Source organism: Watersipora subatra, chromosome 6 (assembly GCF_963576615.1).
Source record: "Watersipora subatra chromosome 6, tzWatSuba1.1, whole genome shotgun sequence".
NCBI lineage: Eukaryota > Metazoa > Bryozoa > Gymnolaemata > Cheilostomatida > Watersiporidae > Watersipora > Watersipora subatra.
Window position 1 is genome coordinate 49,391,799 of NC_088713.1, and position 22,791 is coordinate 49,414,589.

Sequence of the window (22,791 nt, forward strand, 5' to 3'; positions counted from 1 at the left end):
AAAAGACTTTCGATAAAAACACAGCTCCATGATTGGCCGGCGAACGTTAACACTAATTTTTATTAACTTTCCCGCCTAAAAACGTCAGCTGCGAAAAAGCCTTTCGATCAAAACAGCCACATGATTGGCTGACGAACGGTAACGCTAATCATACTAAATTTCCCGCCTGAAAACGTCAGCTGCTAAAAAGCCTTTCTTAAGAAACGCCCATTTAAATCAGTCCTTGCACCGGCAACCTGATTTCACATTTGTTACTTACAAGTAAATATTGCTATGATAATGTTGGTTATCTACTTTAACCAGTTTTATTAATTGTTAGTTTTTATTTAAACTGAAAACGTTGTACTGAACAGGTTTGTAGACTAATTACATTACTATTTCAAATTATAGGCCAAGTGGCAAGAGTAGGCTAGATTGCATTTCAAGCAGTGAGTTGTTCTAGAGTATTATGATTTAAAAGACTCATAAATTTTTAATCTATTCATAAAACGTGCAAGGCTTACAAAACACTGTTCAAGAGTAGAATTGTGCAAGTGTGATTGTTGATTGCAAGAGGTTCAGTAGGCCTGACATCAGGCTGATGTGAGCAATCTTTATTGTGGTAATCAATAGTCATGTTTTACAATATGTTTTCCACAAGGTACCACGGCAAGTAAACTAACTAAAAAGCGGTGTACAACAAAAAATAAAAAGGACCGCAAAGAAACTATAGTCTAACTAAAAAACTCGTGAATAGTCTAACTAATATAATAATATTGGAACTGAATGCATAAAATATGTAGAACGCAAGCTTGAGGATTGATATGATTATTGTTTAAACAAAAAGTGGACCAATAATAGCTCAGTGAAAATAGTATACAAGTATATATATCAGATGCTGAATAATATTCGTTCAATGTTCATTTGTTGCTGTAAATATATTTTAATGCTGTAATCTATACCACGGATTAGGCAGCCCTAATTGATCACAGCAAACTAATATACATAATGTATTTCTATGTGTGTTTTCAATTCATATTTATTTAGTTTAGACCCGGGATAGGTAGCCAAGTGGGTTAATATCACCAGGTTGATTATATTGCAAATTGTTTCATTGCCATTTACAATGCACCTCATAAGAAGGATATATCCTGATTTGTAACCGAACTATCATATAATAAGGCCATGCTGAGATAAGCTAGGGTGCTTTTGGATTTGCTTGGCATAGTTGATATGCTTTTATGGTAATCACCAACTTGATAATTGTATAAGAGTTAAGATAGTTTATGTGATGATGAAGAGGAAACATGATGGTATGTTAAAAACCAATGATAAAAGCTTATCAACGGTGCTTTTGTGTGCCTCATCATATTATTTACAAACCATGACCTGAGGTCGTTGACATAGTCTATTATAAATAGATTAAAGTGGCCGACCACCTGTTGTATAGCAAGTGTGTTTGGTGAATGCTGCTAATATTGTCTTTAGTTAACTCAGTAACCATCCTTCAACTAATAGAGCGGTTTATTTACCTCATTGATTGCTAATCATTGGATGTGGTGTGTAGAGAATAACTCCAAGTTTATGAGTTTGCATGAAGACCTATGATGTATTTGATTTATACACAAGGTGGTACTACTTTGGAACCCAAGAATATTCTTGATTTAATATAAAACTGAGTCGTAATGCTTGACCTAAACTTTATACTCAGTCTTGATAAGCTATTAGGGTACATGAACTATATTTCTCTTTTTCAATACTAGGATTAAATTTGATGTTGCTCAGAATTTTTTTCATTGTCAACACAAATCCATAAACATGTTCATTGAGAACAATTGTCCTTAAATATGAACTTACACAATACTTTAGTAGATTTCATAAGTGTTCATCTTTAATGTGTTACCGGAATGTAACACTCTTTGCATGAAAATGTGTTACCATCATGGAACATCAAGTATTTGTTATCGGACTATCATTTTTGTTTTACTAAAGATGGCCAAGTGGTAGAATATAACACTTCTAAACTGAGTGTCGCAGATTCGAGTAGCATGCTGCGAAACAATTGTGAAGTGATACAATTGCTGTCGTTCATCAGTTCAAAATCAGTGTGAGATAGTATTTTGTAATTTGTAGATTTCAATAGCCTACTTTGACCTCACATAATCACAATTATTCTAGTGGCACAGTTAATATGTGCCAGTTTGAGAGTTGCCTGCACTTAGTCCCCTGCAGAGTCGTTAGCCTCAGCCATCTGCCAAGTTGTGGTTGCTCTCTAGGCATGCATATTGCCATTCTGTTAGATTATGTCGAGTTATGTGATCACATGGAAATATATATACCTTATGATATTCTATGCATTGAGTGCTTTTGGGTTTCTTAATACATCGGAAGTATCTGTATGTCGTATGGGTTCCAATTATGAATGTCTCACAACTAAAAGAAATTTGTGAAAGATTATGCAATAACGTAGGTGCAAAAATGCTGCAATTTTTACTATAATAATACCTGTGTCTGTCTGTATGTCTGAGGTCAGAGCTAGACGTCAGGGTAAATGATTGCTTTTCACGGGACTTGATCTCATGACATTCAGTTTGTTATACCGACACTATCACCTGCGCTAATCGAGAACTTCTTTAGCAGTTCACAATTAATTGTGCAGATTTTGTATTCTTTGCATTTTATGACAGAAAAAAGTATGTGGAAATGGCGTTTGAAAAATGGCGATTTATTGATACTGGACACTGGACTTTTAGAGTTAGAAGTTCGGAGAAAATACAAAATAAAAATTATTACATATGAAATAATGTATATTAGTAATTTAAACTAAAAGTTGATTTTGTGATTAAAGAATGCATTTTTATAAAGGAAGTTTTAATTAGTTACCTTTTCGTCAGATATTTGTATTTTATTATTACATTTACAGGTACAGACAGTTCCCAACCTACGAACGAGTCACGTTCCGAACGATTGTTTGTAAGGTGAATTTGTTCGTAAGTTGCTTCCGTGCTATATTTTATAGTATAATTTATGTTTAAGGCCTATATAAGTATATTGAAGGTTTATATAAGTATGTTTAAGGCTTGTATAAGTAATCTGTATTGGTTTGTACTGAAAAAAGGTATTTAATGAAATGGAGATAATACTTTGGTGGACGCCGGGCCATGACACTGCATTTCTTATTTATTGTATGTCTTGTCTTTTTTATTATATTGTTGTTTTAATTGTTATGATATCACTTATCGTTGTTGTCTTATTTTTTTGTATGTTCTGTCCGTTTATTATATCGTTGTTTCACTCGTTATGCTATTGTTATATCTGATATACCGTCATAACACTATCACTCATCGTCACTTATATGGTTGTCATACCAACGGCGCTAGCGGTCCTATTCATTCACCTTGTTAGCCGGTGTTATGGCGCCTTACAGTGCCTCACGTTGCGCGTTCACAACTCGAGTTGTACAACTCGAGTTGCACAACTCGAGTTGTGAGCACACAACGCGACTTTTCAAAAGTAAGGTGCAATATATCGGTATTACGGTAGCATAACCGTAGATCTGGTTATATTAACAATGGTACATCAATAGGCACCCGTTAGCTAATAGAAATTAAACTGTATGTACTGTAAAACTAGAGCTAATAGCGAATTATACTAAGCCGAGTTTGCAACTTGAGTTGTACAACTCGAGTTGCACAACTCGAGTTCATCAAAAATCCAGGCCGAGTTATTCTAACAGCAACTCGAGTTCAACAACTCGGCTTGAGAACATCTCATCATTTTATTTTCTCTAGCTAAATTATCTATATATGGATTTATTTGGTGCATCATTAAACGACGTTAAAATAATTTCTATGTTTGTTTTCGGTGTTCATTCAGTTCTTTGTCAGGTTCTAGAGAAATAACTCTTTTTTTCATTTGAAAAAGAAGTGGCCTACCTCCCACATAGATTGTTTTTTAGTTTGCTTCTTACATTCTACAACTGTTTTTGTCTCGTTATATTTATAGAAACAAATATGCGCAAATATCATAAATATATATAATTCAAATGTGTACACATATATATATTTAAATTATTATTATTAAATTTCTGTAAATGTTCTATAAATGAGACACCCAATTACTCACTTTGCTTTTTTTACAAAGCCGTGTTAGTTTTGCGTAACACAACTCGAGTTCATCATAAACCCAGGCCGAGTTGTACAATTCGGCAACTCGAGTTGGACAACACGGCAACTCGAGTTGTACAACTCGAGTTGTGAACGCGCAACGCGAGGCACTATAAGGCGGCCATACGGCGTGCTTGCCGTTAGCCGGAACAGTTGATATTATTGTATATAAAGGAATGCGCTCATTTAGTTGAGCAGAGCAGATAGCCGTACGCTCCTCGGCTAGTGAAATTTCCTTCGCTAATTAAAAGCTGAATGAAACTACACGCGCTCTCTTCTCTTTATTTATTAGACTGGATCGTGCCAAGTAAAGCCCAGCAAATCCCTTTACAATACGTACAGTAAAAATAAAACAGTTCTTTGCACACTGGAGATACATTCACACACCTATGCACTGCAACGAACTGGGCAGGGAAAGGTGGATGCTGGGTGGTGCTTTTGAGTAGTGCCTACGCTCAGACCTGTTCGTATGTACCATTGTTCGTAACTCGAATGTTCGTAGGTAGGGAACCGTCTGTACTAGTAAACATTGATTCATGATGTTAAGTTAAGAAACCTAGCTTGAGATCCTGGTCAGTGTTTATGACTTGCAGGCTCATATGTATATCAAGGGTGTTTCTTGCAGGTTAAAAAGTTTTCACTGTATCCATGTACTGATCATCACCTAATCGTTATAGTAGTTATTGTGTTGTTTACTAACCACAAAAGTAAATATGGAGAGGATAACTTCTAGTTATTGGTTATCAGTAACCCTGTGCTAAATTGAAGAAATTTACACTTGTACAGTATCAATAGCATTATAATTTGACTTTTTTATTAGTTAAAACCAGTTTGAAAAATATTGATATATTATTCAAAATGTCTTCAAAAGTACATATAGGGGTGAGATTACTTGGCAGGTTTTTCCCTTATCGTGAGGGTGCAGGTTCCCATTAACTGTGATGAACGAGGGAACCCTGTGATCAGTACGACAATCATGATCTCTTTTTAGCTGCACTGATACTGTGTTGTTAGGCAGCCATTGCACATTCGCTATAGGTTTTTGATGAAAATAACTCGTAGTAAACACAGCAGTAAATTTTACAACTTCCTAAGAATAAGAGCTTGTATATGAGTAGTATGTTTATATAACAATATCTGTAAAGGCTTTGTATAAGTATGAGAACTGAGCATTAACACAGTAGCTAGCCAATTATATCCATGCTTGCAGAAGCTGGGCCAATCACCATTGAGATTTGCCTGAGCATTCTCTCATCAATAGACAAGGTGATTGAAGCTCTCGTACTTGTTGCGGATCATTGTCCGAGATATGCAGAGTTTCCTACCTCTTTCTCAAACCAGCCACAAGGTGAACAGATGTTTACCAATTGTTACTCATTTTATTTCATCTCTTGTATCACCCATCAATTCAATAATATAAAGATTGTAGATCCTATATTTTTGGCAGTCTCTGTCTTCTTGATTTCAGTGAAACAATTTTGGCAGTAATTGCCCAGGCTAAATTCTTACTAGAATAAAGCAAGATTGCACTTTGTCTCTCACCTCAATGAATGGTTCATGTCTGTTTGTCCAGATGTTAGACTATAGTTCACAGTAAAACAGACCCAGTATTTGATACACTGGTTGGCTTGCAGCTTTCTAAAATCCAGATATTATTGCTTAGGGGGGTTGAAATGTTTCCAAAGGTTTGCCGAATATTAGAATCTTTTATTCAGGAAAATGGTTTTCATTTGCCGATTTGATAAGTTTTAAGGCCATCATAGTTAAAATATGGTTAACTAAAACAAACTTTACACATAAATCCATACAATCTCACAAACTGGCGTATGATTGTCCAACACTTGGAGCTGTTCTTGTTGCTTGATATGCCATCTCATACCATGCCATCTCATACCATGCTGTCTCATACCATGCCATGCCGTTTCATCCCATGACATGTCATCCCATGACATTTCATACCATGACATCTTATACCATGACATCTTATACCATGCCATCTCATACCATGCCATCTCATACCATGCCAGCTCATACCATGCCAGCTCATACCATGCTATCTCATACAATGTCGTCTCATATTATGCTGTCTCATACCATGACACTTCATACCATGACATTTCATACCATGACATTTCATACCGTGACATTTCATACCGTGACATTTCATACCGTGACATTTCATACCATGACATTTCATACCATGACATTTCATACCATGACATCTTATACCATGCTATCTTATACCATGCCATCTTGTACCATGCCTTCTCCTACCATGCCTTTTCCTACCATGCCTTCTCCTACCATGCCTTCTACCATACCAGCTCATATCATGCCATCTCTTACCATTTCATCCCATTTCATACCATACCATCTCTTACCATTTCATACCATCTCATACCATACCATTTTGTACCACACCATCTCATACCATACCATTTTACACCACACCATCTTATACCATACCATCTTATGTCATGCCATCTTATACCATATTATACCATACCATACTATCTCATACCACTCCATCTCATACCGTGTATGATTCCATACAAAAAATGCAAATTTTAAATGTTCGTTTTTATGTATATATTTCTAGCTTCAAATTTAGTACAGTGCATGACAGCTCAGGTTCTCAATCTCTATTCATCTTCAGAGGCAGGGATTTTAGCTTGTTTAATTAATCACTTGTCTAATGTTGTATATCAACTATTTTAGCACAGATCAAAAGGAGGTGATTTAGTGGATTTCCTAATCCAGGTTGGAAGGAAGAATGGGAAGAAAATACAGAAACAGTCAACTAAATTGAAACAGGTTTATAGTTTTATCTTCTGCTTGTTTCCTCACTTTTATCATATACTTAACATGACATGGAGTGTCTCCAGGTTGCTTTTATTGTCAAAATATTGCATGTCTTCAATTTTAGAGTCGCAAAGTGTAATTTGGCCCCTGATTGATTTCTCATTGTCAGCCAAACTGGTCTAGAATAAGTTATGAACAGTTTCAATTGACACCCATGGCCTTCACATAGTTGACACAAGTAAGAATATCTATGTCTATAGTTAAACAGTTGTTTGTAGAAAGTTTTTTATCATCGTTATTCAAAAAAATGCAAAAGGATGTGCTCACACCGAAAATTAATTAAATTGATTTGCTGTTAGGGTTTTTACAAAATGAACTTTTTCATGCAATCATGAACGTATCAGTTTCTGTGGCAGATAGACCAACATGTTTGTCCAGACAATCTTTATCCAATGTATTTGGCACACACACGATGCCTATCACTGACATACATGAACATATCTCGGTAAGCACATTGATAATGTTTTAAATCCTGAACTGTGATAACTAACCTTCACAGCTGATATATTCAACAGAACAATTCAATGAGTAAATATCCTGATGAGGTCAAGACAGTCAAGAGGTCCATTTAAATGAAGATTATTTTTATACATGATGTCAGTCCACAGTATGTGTGTAGACCTACCTGCACAGTGTGTACCCTGCATCATGCCTTTTAAACGCCCTTGACCCTCAAATCATCTAACAAACAATAAAAAAACAAAATTGCTGGGTTCACAGTTCAGAATGATCAGAATCATAATTCTTTACATTTTGTGGAACCTTTTTTGAGCTTGAAATGAGTTTGTTTGTGCAGGTGGAAAGCCTGAGTTTCTTGGCTGTTATATACCTCAGTCAGTTGTCAGTCCAACCACATAAAACACAGCTCATTCTGAGGTACACTGGTCAACACACTCTGTTAAACTTCTCCAATCAGTGGCTCATCAGTGAGTATTACACGGAATTCTAATCGCTGTGTGGATTCTCTTAACTTGTTTAGTCATGTTATGCACGTGTCCTGTCAGTCCCTTGCTCTGTTATGGCATGCACTTGCTTTGCTATTTTATATCATCAGTGTGATGGTCATTTCCTGTTCACCTAGTTCTCAGATATTTTATGAATCTCATGCTATGTGATGTTATTGTAATTATTTGTGTGTTCTATAACTTTATAGCTCTGCAGCTATAATTCTGTGAGTTAACTGTGGAGGATGAATATAATAGTTATAAAAAGACTGTTGCTGAAAATGTTTATGGAAACCTTATGAAGTACAATCTGAAGGATATCTGGAGCTTATTAAAGCATTCAGAACACAAATTAACACATACTGAGCTTAAATTGAATTTTAGTATTTCATGTTATCTCAAGTTTTCTTTACACCATATTTCAGCCGATTTTCATCTACCTGCGCGACCTACTTGTTAAATGCCACTTGCTTAGCTTGTCATGTCACCGCAGCTGAGAGATGCATTCAGGTTAATATCAGTGAATACCTGCTTCTCCTGCCATGATTCCTAGACATTCACATTAGGCGATGCATATGCTCCCTCCTTAACCACTCAGTCCATCAGGTCAGCTGCTACTGATATTACAATACACGTTCTTACAACATGACAATCTGTTTCATAACATTTACATTACTGGAACAGATTATTATGTTGTACCAGTTGTACTGCATTTATAATGCATCCTGCCCAGTAGTCTTTGTGGCATGCTTACCATGGTTTTTGCACTGCTAATGCAACTACATAGACATCCAAGCAAAGAAATACTGTGACTGCAATCCATTTAATATATGGACAGCAGTCGGTACTTATTAATCTGATATTGCGATTTTTATAAAGGTCAGTCATAATTCTTTTTATAAATTTTGGTGTAATTTTAATAACTGCAGCACCTAATCTACCTTTTTAATTCAGCACCTACATGTAAAGTACCTTTGTAATTAATTAGGTCATCTTAGTATCCAGATATACTAACATGGCTGATGTATATTAGAAGTCAGAACTAGCAATTCTGTCTCTGGCTACATGTTTGTTCTGATGGTAATAAGTTCTCATCAGGTAAATAAGTATACAGACTCAGTGTCACTAACACACATTCAATCTCAAATTACAGATCTATCCCTCAACCTGTACATATGCTCTTAGACTTTTTTTTGTTTTTGCCAAAAAGCCTGTAACACTACTCTTGTTGGCCCCAGAACAAGTATACTTGAGCTATGGCTCTCGCATCAAGGATCTCTCCACCCTGCCTAGATCACTTAAGCTATAGGCACCTCACACTAATCACTGACTCACAGTCTACAGTCATCTCAACTTCTTTGAACTCTTCTGCTTCTGTCTTGCAGCTTCAAAGTGTAAGTTTCAACTTCTTTTTCTTCCTCCTCTCCAGACCTACTATGTCCATCCTAGTACCTCCTTTCTTCCTCTCCATTGTAGGCATACAGTGCAGTGTCGGTAGGCAGACAGTGCAGTATTGGTAGGCACACAGTGCATATTGCTAGATATACAGTGCAATATTGGTAGGCATACAGTGCAGTATTGGTAGGTTTACAGTGCAGTACTTGTAGGCATACAGTGCAGTATCGGTAGGCATACAGTGCAGTATTGGTAGGCATACAGTGCAGTATTGGTAGGCATACAGTGCAGTATTGGTAGGCCTGCAGTGTAGTATTGGTAGGCATACGGTGCAGCATTGTTAGGGTTACAATGTAGTATCGGTAGGTATACAGTGCAGTATTGGTAGGTATACAGTGCAGTATTGGTAGGCATACAGTGTAGTATTGGTAGGTATACAATGCAGTATTGGTAGCTATACAGTGCAGTATTGGCAGGCATACAGTGTAGTATTGGTAGGCATACAGTGCAGTATTGGTAGGGATACAGTGCAGTATTGGTAGGCATACAGTGCAGTATCGGTAGGCATACAGTGTAGTATTGATAGGCATACGGTGCAGTATTGGTAGGCATACGGTGCAGTATTAGTAGGCATACAGTGCAGTGTTGGTAGGCCTACAGTGCAGTATGGTAGGCCTACATTTGCTGTATAACCTACTGCCCACTGTTCAGTAGTGTGGTGCAGTACTAGAGCGTTTCTAGTGCACATTTCACAGTGCTACATGCATTAGGCTGTTTTGCATTATATGGTACGTACATACACAACTGTTTATACATACTATGTATGTATATATATATTATGCATTATAGCATATACTTATATACACGCAACAATTGTATATATACACATTTGGATGGATGTTCATTAAACTGTACATGTATATACATATATACACATTTTATTGATATGGATATCTATTACAATGTACACACATACACAGCACATGTTCATAAAATTTCATAACATATTTAAGTATTGAGTAGACTTTGACTCAAATACTTCACTATGGCTGGATTTAAATGTTGCTCAAACCTGAGTATTAAACAAAAACTTTCTAAACTTTATAGACATTTGTAAATACTTTTAAACGTCGATACAATTTTAAAAGGTTTTCATATAATAGACTCTGTACCTTTCAAGATCTCAGAAATAGCCACTCCTGTACTAGTTTTATAGCAGTGTCAAGCTCAGGAACTTAGGCTCATAGATCTTTACAAATGATAACAATATCTAACGGCCTATTTTAAACGATATTGGAGTTAGCATGTGAGTCCATTTGCTTGTAATAATATGAGAGTTAGCATGTGAGTTCATATGTTTGTAATGATATGGGAGTTAGTATGTGAGTTCATATGTTTGTAATGATATGGGAGTTAGCATATGAGTCCATATGCTTGTAATGATATTGGAGTTAGCATATGAGTCCATATGCTTGTAATTATATGGGAGTTAGCATGTGAGTCCATATGCTTGTAATGATATGGGAGTTAGCATGTGAGTCCATATTCTTGTAATGATATGGGAGTTAGCATGTGAGTCCATATGCTTGTAATGATATGGGAGTTAGCATGTGAGTCCATATGCTTGTAATTATATGGGAGTTAGCATGTGAGTCCATATGCTTGTAATGATATGGGAGTTAGCATGTGATTCCATATGCTTGTAATGATATGGGAGTTAGCATGTGAGTCCGTATGCTTGTAATGATATAAGAGTTAGCATGTAAGTCCATATGCTTGTAATGATATGGGTGTTAGTATGTGAGTCCATATGCTTGTAATGATATGGGAGTTAGCATGTGACTTTATGTTTGTAATAATGTGGGAGTTAGCATGTGAGTCCATATGCTTGTGATAATATGAGAGTTAGCATGTGAGTTCATATGTTGGTAATAATACGGGAGTTAGCATGTGAGTCAATACGCTTGTAATGATATGAGAGTTAGCATGTGAGTCCATATGCTCGTAATGATATGAGAGTTAGCATGTGAGTCCGTATGCTTGTAATGATATAAGAGTTAGCATGTAAGTCCATATGCTTGTAATGATATGGGAGTTAGCATGTGAGTCAATATGCTTGTAATGATATAAGAGTTAGCATGTAAGTCTATATGCTTGTAATGATATGGGAGTTAGCATGTGAGTTCATATGTTTGTAATGATATGGGAGTTAACAAGTGAGTCTATATGTTTGTAATGATATGGGAGTTAGTGTGTGAGTCCATATGTTTGTAATAATATGGGAGTTAACAAGTGGGTTTATATGTTTGTAATGATATGGGAGTTAGTATGTGAGTCCATATGCTTGTAATGATATAGGAGTTAGCATGTGAGTCCATATGTTTGTAGTGATATGGGAGTTAGCATGTGAGTCCATATGCTTGTAATGATATGAGAGTTAGCATTTGAGTCCATATGCTTGTAATAATATGGGAATTAGCATGGGAGTCCATATGCTTGTAATGATATGGGAATTAGTATGTGAGTCCATATTCTTGTAATGATATGGAGTTAGCGCATGAGTCCATATGCTTGTAATGATATTGAGTAAGCATGTGAGTCTATATGCTTGTAATGATTTGGGAGTTAGTATGTGAGTCCATATGCTTGTAATGATATGATAGTTAGTATGTGAGTCTATATGCTTGTAATGATATGGGAGTCAGTATGTTAGTCCATATGCTTGTAATGATATAGGAGTTATTATGTGAGTCCATTTTCTTGTAATGATATGGGAGTTAGTATGTGAGTCCATATGCTTGTAATGATATGGGAGTTAGTACGTGAGTCCATATGCTTGTAATGATTTGGGAGTTAGTATGTGAGTCCATATGCTTGTAATGATTTGGGAGTTAGCATGTGAGTCCATATGCTTGTAATGGTATGGGAGCTAGTATGTGAGTCCATATGCTTGTAATGATATGGGAGTTAGTATGTGAGTCCATATGCTTGTAATGATTTGGCAGTTAGTATGTGAGTCCATATACTTGTAATGATATGGGAGTCAGTATGTTAGTTCATATGCTTGTAATGATATAGGAGTTATTATGTGAGTCCATTTTCTTGTAATGATATGGGAGTTAGTATGTGAGTCCATATGCTTGTAATGATATGGGAGTTAGTATGTGAGTCCATATGCTTGTAATGATTTGGGAGTTAGTATGTGAGTCCATATGCTTGTAATGATTTGGGAGTTAGCATGTGAGTCCATATGCTTGTAATGGTAGGGGAGCTAGTATGTGAGTCCATATGCTTGTAATGATATGGGAGTTAGTATGTGAGTCCATATGTTTGTAATGATATGGGAGTTAGTATGTGAGTCCATATTCTTGTAATGATATGGAGTTAGCGCATGAGTCCATATGCTTGTAATGATATGGAGTAAGCTTGTGAGTCTATACGCTTGTAATGATATGGAAGATAGCATGTTACTCCATATGTTTGTAAAGATGTAGGAGTTAGCACATGAGTCCATATACTTTTAATGATAGGGAAGTTAGCATGTGAGTCCATATCAATATAAAGTTGTTTACAAACTCTTCACTTTGGAGTTGTCACATTTCCTTAACCACAGTATTAGAATTTCGTTCATGTAGGCATTTGTTATGGGAGTTAGCGCATGCTGAGCACAAAAAGTGAGCACAGGTGGTGAGTTGTAGGGTCGGGTCACTGTAGGGTCATTGGGAACAATTAAAAACAGGTCTTTCTGCTATGTTTAGGTTTTTAGTTTTTTTGGGTTTTTTCCGAGGGTGGGAATGAAGTCTTGGAACCCATTAAGCTTGTATGTTGAGGCAATTACAAACATGTTTTCTGTTATGTTTAGGTTTTTAGTTTGTAGGTGGTTTTTCTGAGGATAGGAACGAAATAATTTGTATATAGTATTTTTGTGTAAGAAAATTTGATATGACACAAGAGAGAATTGGCATATTCGTTTTATCCTGCAACACATTAGGCTTGTATGTTGAGGTATGACAGTATATATATGCCTATGGTTGTTGGTTATTACACCAGTTCCATTATAAGTATCATAACTGGTATCTTTTTCACTCCTATTATATTGTTGATAGACATGATCGAGGTCAGCTGCTCCCATGTGTCAGAAGTCTACCAGGTAATCATCTTGGCTGTGATTGAACATCACTTTAGTAATATTCACTACTTCACTACTAGCTCTGAGATGTGAGGGTTGAGAGAATTCACTGAGGTAAGTACAACTATTCTTTGGTATTCAGATATAATCAAAACAAGAAGTAATATATACACTATTGTTTACATGGTTCAACTTCAATAAAGCAGATGCTCCTATAACTTATAACTCCTATAACCTTAATTCCAGATAACGTAAATAATTTATGTAAAGTTTTTGCTTCGTATTACGTAAGAATTTCCATATAACTAAAAGCGTCAAGCCAAGCAGGTTCACAAGTTTGATTTGAATGTTAATCTAACTCGCTGCATTTGTGAAATAAAAAATGATGAGCTTATAGCATTATATCTGGTATATATACTGCTTACATCACATTTAGTTCGTCGTGATAGACCGTCACATGTGTCACCAACACAGAGAGTAGGATAGCTGTGCAATTATTCATAAATACAAAGGTGATCGGTGCAGGTGTTACGGCGTCGGTCCATCAATCTTAATGCCATGAGTTGGGTTCTTGTTGAAAGTTCTTTTTTATCCCAACCTTGACCCCTGAAAGCAGATAGACGACAAACAGGTAATACTGTGCTTTTATAATAAAAATACTTTGTTGTTTTGCTTAATTGTAAACATAAAATATTTGTTATTAGTTTTACTTTGCAGAATACACTTTGCTGTTTAGAAGAAAATGAGAAAATAAACATTGAAGATGTTTGTTCTTTATAAACCTATCATTGAAGTACTACAATAATTTTTCAGAATTTTTCAGAACAGATTTTTCACGCTGTAGGAGTGCTTACTGTAGTTTTATCTGCATCAGTTACATAAATAGCAGATCGATGATAGGTTATTATATATTACACACAGACTTCCTATGTAGTATTCTCTAGCAGAGGAGACAACTTCAAAGCTACCATAGCTGCTCCAACTTGTACAGTATATCCATAAGACAACCCTTATCATCAGTCACTAGAATGCTATTTATGAAGGTATTGTCACCCTTTTGCTCCAGTCTGTGAAGCATGGAGAAGATGTGAAGCAAGATATTGTCAAATTACTGGTATTGCTGGAGTCTCTGAAGCGTGGAGTTTACCATTATCAATCAGTCAGTTTTTAAACAAATTGCAGCGTGGTGATCACAACTTAACAAAACAGTTCCGTAGCAGTGGGTGGTCTAGGGTTATCATCTATATGGAACACCCTGTTTGTAGCCCTTCAACTATAGCTTTGTTCCTTTCAAATTAGTATTATTCCGAACATCAAGTAGTGAAAACAGCATAGCAATTTGTGTTAAAATCTATTTGTGTGCTTCAGACTATCAAATTGAAAATAAAACAAAGTCTTGGCACACAACTGAATAACATTTTCAATTTTACACTTACCTATTTAACACTAAAACAGGACAGGAGGAGACAAGACAGACAGGAGCGGTGAAAAATAGTGTAACTCTTACTGTCATACCGCTTTGAAATAAATAAAAAATGTAAAATAATTTGCTGAAGCTAAGGATATACTCTAAAATATTAACTGCCTTTTATGTTAAAGCAAATCAATCTAGTTTTTAATGTTTGCTATTCATGAGTGTAAGCAGTTTCATATCATCTGCCCTTTTTCCTCCCTCTCACTCTCTACACTCCCGTAGTCTACCTGCTACAGCCTGTTTCTTTAACATGGTATCTGATTACTTTCACAAGTGCATCACTATTAGGTGTGATATCTTAAATAGCCAAACAGAACAATGTCATTCATGTGTTTATTGGTTAATCTTGATCACTAATTGTTTATATTTTTGTTGATTATGAATACCACCTGTTGAGAAATATCAGTAGGCTTCAGTAACATCAGTAGACCGGTTCAAACCGGTTCGAACTGATTCAGCGAGTCATTAGAAATGAAGTTTTTTTGCACATATTCTCTGAACTGCTAGAAACAATGCATGCATTTATTTGTCTGCCACATAGAGAATGCATCTAAGGAAGGTGACGCATGATCATGAAGCTAGTACTGTGATTACTGGTGGTAGTGTAAAATGAACACTTAAATCTATTACACAAATTCTAAAATTGTGGTATAATTTGCTTCTTACCGAATGGTATACCAAGAGTCCAAAAATAATGCATTGTTTTGTGTTCCTTTGCGACTTTCATAGTGGATCAGAATATCTAAAGTGTTATAGTTTGCAAATAAAAAACTTTATAGTTGCATACTTTAAAACTATAGTTGTATCTCTAGTTCTATATGCAACCTTTATAGTGGCTATCTCGTGACTAACTTTATAGTGACTAACTTGTGTCAGTACATCATGCTGAGCGTGAATGCTGGACATGAACGCTTTTACAGATTTAATGTTTTCAAGCAGATGTAGGGATAATTTGGAAATTATTTATCTTCAAAAATAACGAATCTTGATAGAAATACCTCGAAACTAACTTCCTTTTTTACATACTCAGAGTCCTGCCCTCGGGCCATGTTTCACATTCCTGGTCTAGCATATGCTGAAACTGAAAGAGAAACTGCTATCCATTCAGTTACTCAACTATGTCTTACAAGCAGTAAAACCATTCTGTATTTGTAGATAAGTGAGCTGGTCTGAGCAGATCACATTGGAGTTGTGCTTTCATTGGTACCGCTTCATGCCTTCAAATAAAGCAGCTTTTAACACTTCGGTGGTCCTTTTTGTGTGCTAATAGCTTTATAGCAATCAGTTTACACTCATCACCAGCGAAGAGTGGAAATGGCTTGAGTTGGACGGCCCTAAACCTTCACATTGAATAAATAATACGGGTAGTACATCGAGTTTTTTTTCCTCTGCCATATACATTGTACACTATGTAACTGTAGTAACGATGATTCGCAGTTGTCCTTGACTTTTGCTACTGCTCAAAAACTATGCTAAATGACCTTCAATCGCGATCTGAATATCTTTTTCTTGCTTAAATAAAATTTGTCAGCTTGAAACCATTAGATGAATTCATAAGTGTAATATACAGTAAATATACATATTTCACAAACCTGGTCTAGCATATGCTGAAACTAAACAAGGAATTGTTATCCATTAAGTGATTTATCTTTGTCCTACAAGCAGTGCAAACCATTCAATATTTGTAGATAGATGAGCTACTCCCATTAGATCACATTGGAGTTGTGTACTCATTGTTACTTCCTGTAGCCTTCAAGTACAGTGGCTTGTTACAGTTGGGTGGCCTTTTTGACTGGTATTTGTCTAGTACACTGGAGTGGTCTGGGCTTCTTGTGTGGCAATAGCTTTATAACTGTCAGTTAACATCCATCACTAGAGAGGAGCGGAAACAGCTTGAGTTGGATGCAGAGAGCTGGAGATCTACTTTTGTTATGGTGAGTATCTATGTACAACATTTCATATGAACAATTTATAAGTCCTGATGTATTTGCTTTATTTTTTCACTGACATCTGTACAAGGCTCAGCATAGTAGTGTTTGCTCTGAACACCTTTGTACTCTATCATGTTCTTTTTAAACTCACTGAACACTATATGATTTTTAAAATATGACAGGAAGCTATATGACCGAAAAAACTTCAAAGTTATTGTTCAAAGATTATATTTAACAACAACGATATTAATATAAAAACTTTTTTGAGCTCATGATAAAGATGAAAGACAGTTCAAAACTTCCTAGTACAGGATTTCGCTAGTGCAGTTAGAATGAAAAATAGAGCTCGCATGTAAAACATTTACTTGTAGCTTAGGCATATTCAAACCTCTGGAGTGTTGGAAAATGGAGAATAATATGCTGTTTTATGAGTTGTGAAGCTACTATAATACATTTGATAGTAATATAAACAGTTCAACTAGTCAATAGTTCAAACTATATTGAACATTGTGGATGTTTGAACTACTGAAGTAGGGATATAATATTACTGTGTTCTTAGACACCAGCATGTAAATCTTGGTTCCCATATTGGCAGTGAGACCCGGCAGTAATCTAATGCAGCAAAACACTAGTGCTGCTAGACTCACACATATAACTAGCATTAGTCCTGGATTTGCTATAAAGGTTGACTTGCAATAAAATTCACATTACAGTTATTTGATACCAAAATATTCACCATGTCTTACTATGTTGTGTTGTAGGTGCCAAATATGTGGGAATGTGATTACAAGCTCTTCAAAGCTAAAAAACGAACAGTTAATCGCAGCCATACGTCACCGCCGTAGTTAGGATTCCCTTTTCAAAACGGTTCAAATGTGATATAGTTGTGAGAAATGGGTTTCTGTTTACACTTTCTTGCAACCTTATTCGTCGAATTATTTTCACAAATATACTTCACGCATTTAATAAAACCATGTCTATTGTTCTTACGCGTCCATTTTATCGTCACCGTAATGCTGTCCCTTTTAACAGTGAGACCTGATATCTTATAACTTACTGTAAACAATCGTTAAACTTTTCAACTTTAGCTCGAAGGAGTACATATCATTGTCTGATAATCATGACGAGCCTGTTGGTTACCTGTGATAATCGAAAAGGGCTGCAAAAGTTATTTGCGAAGTATTGTGTCACGTGATCAGATAACGACTTGATGATTGAATAATGCCAAAACTAAACTGTAAAGTAGCGAGCATCTATATTTGATACGGGGTCTTCGGTAAAACACGAAGTGTTTGTCATAAACTAGTACTACGATAGGTTTTATATTGAGCTTTGTATTGGCCTTTCAATTCACGTAAGAACATACGTGACAAGATGATAAACAAATTACGTGGTTACGTCAGAGAAATATTTAGATTCCACTCTATGACGGCTTTTCGTTTTTGATCTTTCAAGAGCTTGTAATCACTTTTCCACATATTTGGTACCTACAACACCACAGAGTAAGACATGGTGAATCTTTTGATACCAAATAACTGTAATGTGAATTTTGTTGCAAGTCAACCTTTAAACATTCATGAGATGTCTTTTTCATATAATAGACTCACTTGATGAATTATTTAAATATTGTTTCCTGTGTACATTATTCAATAGTATTACAATGTTAACTGTTTATTGTCATTACTGGCCTCCGAACTATTCTGTAATTGGATAAGTTGTATTTGCTTCAGTCAATCAAGAGGCAGACTGTTGAATAAGGGGCGGAGACATTTTCAAGCTATAAAACACATGGAACAGTTAGCAAGCATATCACCTACAGAGTACCTTCAGGTAAGTATAACTTCTCTATTATTTTAGCATCTGCTGATATTATACTTACTGGGAATAATAGAGTAGATGAGGAGAGACACTGAGTTAATGTGATTATAATTTAACTCTGACCTCCTGAGACTATCACTCTCTACCCTGAGGAGACTCATAGAGTCTATCCTCTAGTGAGGTTAAGGTCAGGAGTCTCTGGTTTCATTCCTCAGTCATTTTTGTACTTGCAAACATTTCCTACTGTAAATATAACATATTCCTCTTATGAATAGAATGAGGAACCCTGAAACTTTTTAGCTGAGTTTTTAGCTGCTTCTCTTGTCTATATTCTGGTCAGAATCAGCTGTAGGCCACTGATTGTAGTTAGTCACCAATTTTATACCAAATTTATTGTTTAATCTAGGAGTCTGTATGAATTTTAATGCAGTTTCCTGCTTTGTTATTTGCTATTGCAATTTTTGATCGAGTTTATTTCCATTAGTTTAAGACATGAGAGAGCAAATAGCAGGAGTGTTGATGCTTGATTTCCCAGCTCTGAGTATCACATTCCTAGTATCCTTTTTATACTCTGTGAATATCCAGGGTTCACCTGCAGCAACTCTGTTATGGTTGGCAGCTTTATAAGTCATCAGCTCACCCAGAGTCAGCAGTTGAGTCACAATTTGTTTTCATTTCTCTCTATCATATATTATTGTGTAGAGTATTTTACAGGAGACGATGGAGCAATGGATTTGGGACTATGTTAGAGCTAGTGGAGCTCCTGACATAACCTCTCTTAGGGCTGCTCTAACAACCACCCCTCCTGATCAGCTACTTCAGCTTATAACAACTATCAGGAGTGAGTCGTATACAGCTCTGCTATTGGCTATCTCCTGGGGCCACCCTGAAGTAGCTCATCTGGTACTCACTCCATTGAGAGGAATAGCAGATGAGTTGCTGTTTGAGAAGGTTGAGGGTGGATCTACAGCTCTGTACAGGGCTGTATTGAAGAGAGATAGAGAGTTAGTAGAGCTTATACTTCGTAATATATCCTCTGGTAAAAAGTATAAGCTGATAGCTGAGAAGAGTGAACGGGGTTGGACAGCTCTAACGGAGGCTGCAGTGAGAGGATATACAGAGGTAGTAGAGACTCTACTGATCAGCCTGTCAGTAGAGCAACGAGTCTCCCTGCTCAACATACAGATTATCCACGTGAACACAGCACTGCACTTGGCAGCCTCTTGGGGACACACAGCAACTCTACAGGCAATGCTGACCTCCATCCCTCCTGATAAAGTCTCCGCTCTCCTCAGTATAAAAAACAGTGAAAGTAGAACTCCTCTGGAGTATGCAGAGTATAAGAGATAGAAAGAGACAGTAGAGCTGCTTAAGAGCTGGAAGCAGCCAGTATTAGCAGGTAGGATTAATATACAGTGTGATATCAGCTACTCACTTGTACTACTCTATTGCATAACTTTCTGCTTGTCCCCAGGGTATCTTTGTAAACATACCCTGGGGTATTCCGGCTACATTTTCCTTGCATAGAGACTGCAGTGGGCTGTAGAAGCAGTTTAGCTCTGTCTCTGTATAAAATGCTGTCATTTCAGCCTCTTCACTTCAGCCAACACTCAGCCCTTGATAATCACTCATCACCTCTGCTCCCTTTTGGATAATTGTAGTCTGAGTATTTTAATTCCTTATTCAAAACTGATTAGATTAAAGTGATGTTAGCAGCTCAACACCTGGTGGCAGCTATTAGTCAGCACTTAGCTGAACTCTCCTGATTCATGAATATTTTTATTACTCACTACAGTTTTGAATAGAAACATGAGCTATTTACTAGAATTATAGTAGCAGTAATTCTGACAGACAGACACGGCTATTATTATAGTAATTTTTTTACCTAAGGAGCAGCTGTTGCTAAAGATAGAATCACAATGTTTGAGTAAGCAGATAAGCATAAAACATGGTATAGTTTTACTCAAATCTTTTAACAGTTTAAATGCAGGCTCTCAGTCTATTTTTACTCACTGAGGCTGTACACCTGCTTGTAGTCTTAGAGAAGATATGAACAACATCCAGTAGGAACTTATTGAGTATTTACTTCTAGTAGCAACACTAGTTGTTTCTCATTCATTAGTAACCCTAACTATAAACTTTAAGCAATTGGTTCTTAGGCTGTATTTTAACATTCATGTCAATAGCTTTAATTAATTATTATTAAATTAACTGCACTATCAGTATTACTTTTGTATTCTTTTGTTTTATCAATTTTTGATCTCGAATTGGTTCATAGCATGGTAAGAGTTCGAGATTAAATTTGTACATCATTCAGCCTGTTGTCATAGTAACACTAGAATTTTCTCTACATGTTGCTGAGGCTATACTGAGTCATGTAGAGGTATTCAGATTTATAAGATGATCTGTCTGTTGATTAGATTGAAGTATTATTCATTTTTACTTTGTTGTAGCCCATGCTGCTGCCACTTTCTCGAGGTTTGCTGCTCTTCATGAAGCTGACAGACACAAAACAGAAGGTGAGCATAGAATAAAGTTAGTTTTATTTTTTAGTTGATGCTGCCGCTGACGAAACAGTTTGTTAACTTGTAATAGCAGTATATGAACCCTGGTGATATTGTTATTTTAGAATTGACCAATCTAAAGGAGGCGTTACTAGAGTCTCATCGACAGATTGTAGCTCTGAAAGAAGCGGATAGTCGCAAGACGGCAGGTGAATTTTTAATTTCAGTAGAACTGGTTTCTGGTCATAAAATATGGATGCCATATTTACACTTTCGAATGTAGTACCTGATATCACAATCACTAGAGTTCAGTTTAGTTCCTGCCCAGACATGTGCAGCTAGCATATAAATAGCTTAGGATGAGTCATCCCTCTATCTGTTGGCTTACTTCCAGCTGGTCAGCTGACCTTGTTCAATGTTGAGTTGGCTGGTGTTAACTCTGGTTCAGTTGCTAATAAAGCTGTCTAACTGTAATATTAAATTTCCTTATTGCTTCTTATTGTAAGATGTAACAGTACCAGTACATGAGCCCTGATTATATTATTATTTTAGAATTGATCAATCACAAGGATGAGTTAGCAGCACTAAAGGAAGCAGATAGTCAGAAGGCGGAAGGTGAGTGTCTCACTTTCAGTAGAACTGGACTCTCCCATTGTGATTAAATACTGATGTATCTACACCTCCTCACAGGGTAACAGTATATGAGCCCTGATTCTATTATTGTTTTAGATTTAGCCAATCAGAGTCAGGAGTTAGTAGAGTCTCAGCGACAAATTGTAGCCCTTCAAGCAGTAAACAATCAGTTGACAGCAGGTAAAGTTTTTACACACAGTTCAACTCGTGTTTCAGTATTAACATTCACAAATGTACTGTTCTTCAGTAACAACACATTCATTTACCTTTATGTGTACTTTGTTTTGCTAGTTATTAACTTATAAGGAATGGATATGATGAGTTTTGTTTCATCACTGCTATTGGCTGGTCAGCAATTAATTCTATTGGTTCATGTTCAATTGAGCAAATCACTCAAAGTTGGTGGCTATGAACAGGTGAATGACAAGCTAAACTTATTTTGCCTGGCTCAGCAGATTAGACTATAGTTTTGACATCTCCAAACCATCTTTTACAAACTTAGCCTTAGTCTGAAAGATGGCTTACACAAGGTGGATGTGACATGGTACAATTCTCATGGGTAGAGAGGAATTATATTATAACTTATAATAGACACTTATAAACGTTTGTTTATTTAGATACAGCTGCCATCAAGGAGAGACTTAACAGACTAGATATTTATCTGCGAGCTCCCACTGATACAGACGAAACAGGAGACCAGCTTCACTATTTTCAGGGCTGATACCTTCTTCACTGTTTAATTGAAATCAATTGTAGTTTTTGTTTAAGATCTATAATTAAATAAAATTGTATATTTATTCCTAACACGTTTTCTCCTTTCTACTAAGCTAGCAGTGATTTTTATGAACACATCTGACCTTCATTGAACTGCTCTCATGCTATCTAATGCCACCTGCATAGCTTGGAAAAGTTTCAAATATTTTAGACTGGCAAATATTAACATATGCTATTTCCTA

The 22,791-nt window shown here is 36.2% G+C and overlaps 1 protein-coding gene across 1 annotated transcript; it reads left to right on the forward strand.

Moving 5' to 3' along the window:
• Nucleotides 1-19,418: 19,418 nt before the first annotated feature.
• LOC137398804 (uncharacterized) lies at nt 19,419-22,566 on the forward strand. The gene is made up of 6 exons (XM_068084981.1): nt 19,419-20,010; nt 21,152-21,217; nt 21,328-21,411; nt 21,755-21,817; nt 21,932-22,015; nt 22,453-22,566. Exons 1-6 carry the CDS (start codon nt 19,419-19,421, stop codon nt 22,554-22,556), a joined length of 993 nt encoding a protein of 330 aa, XP_067941082.1. The 3' UTR covers nt 22,557-22,566.
• Nucleotides 22,567-22,791: the final 225 nt, after the last annotated feature.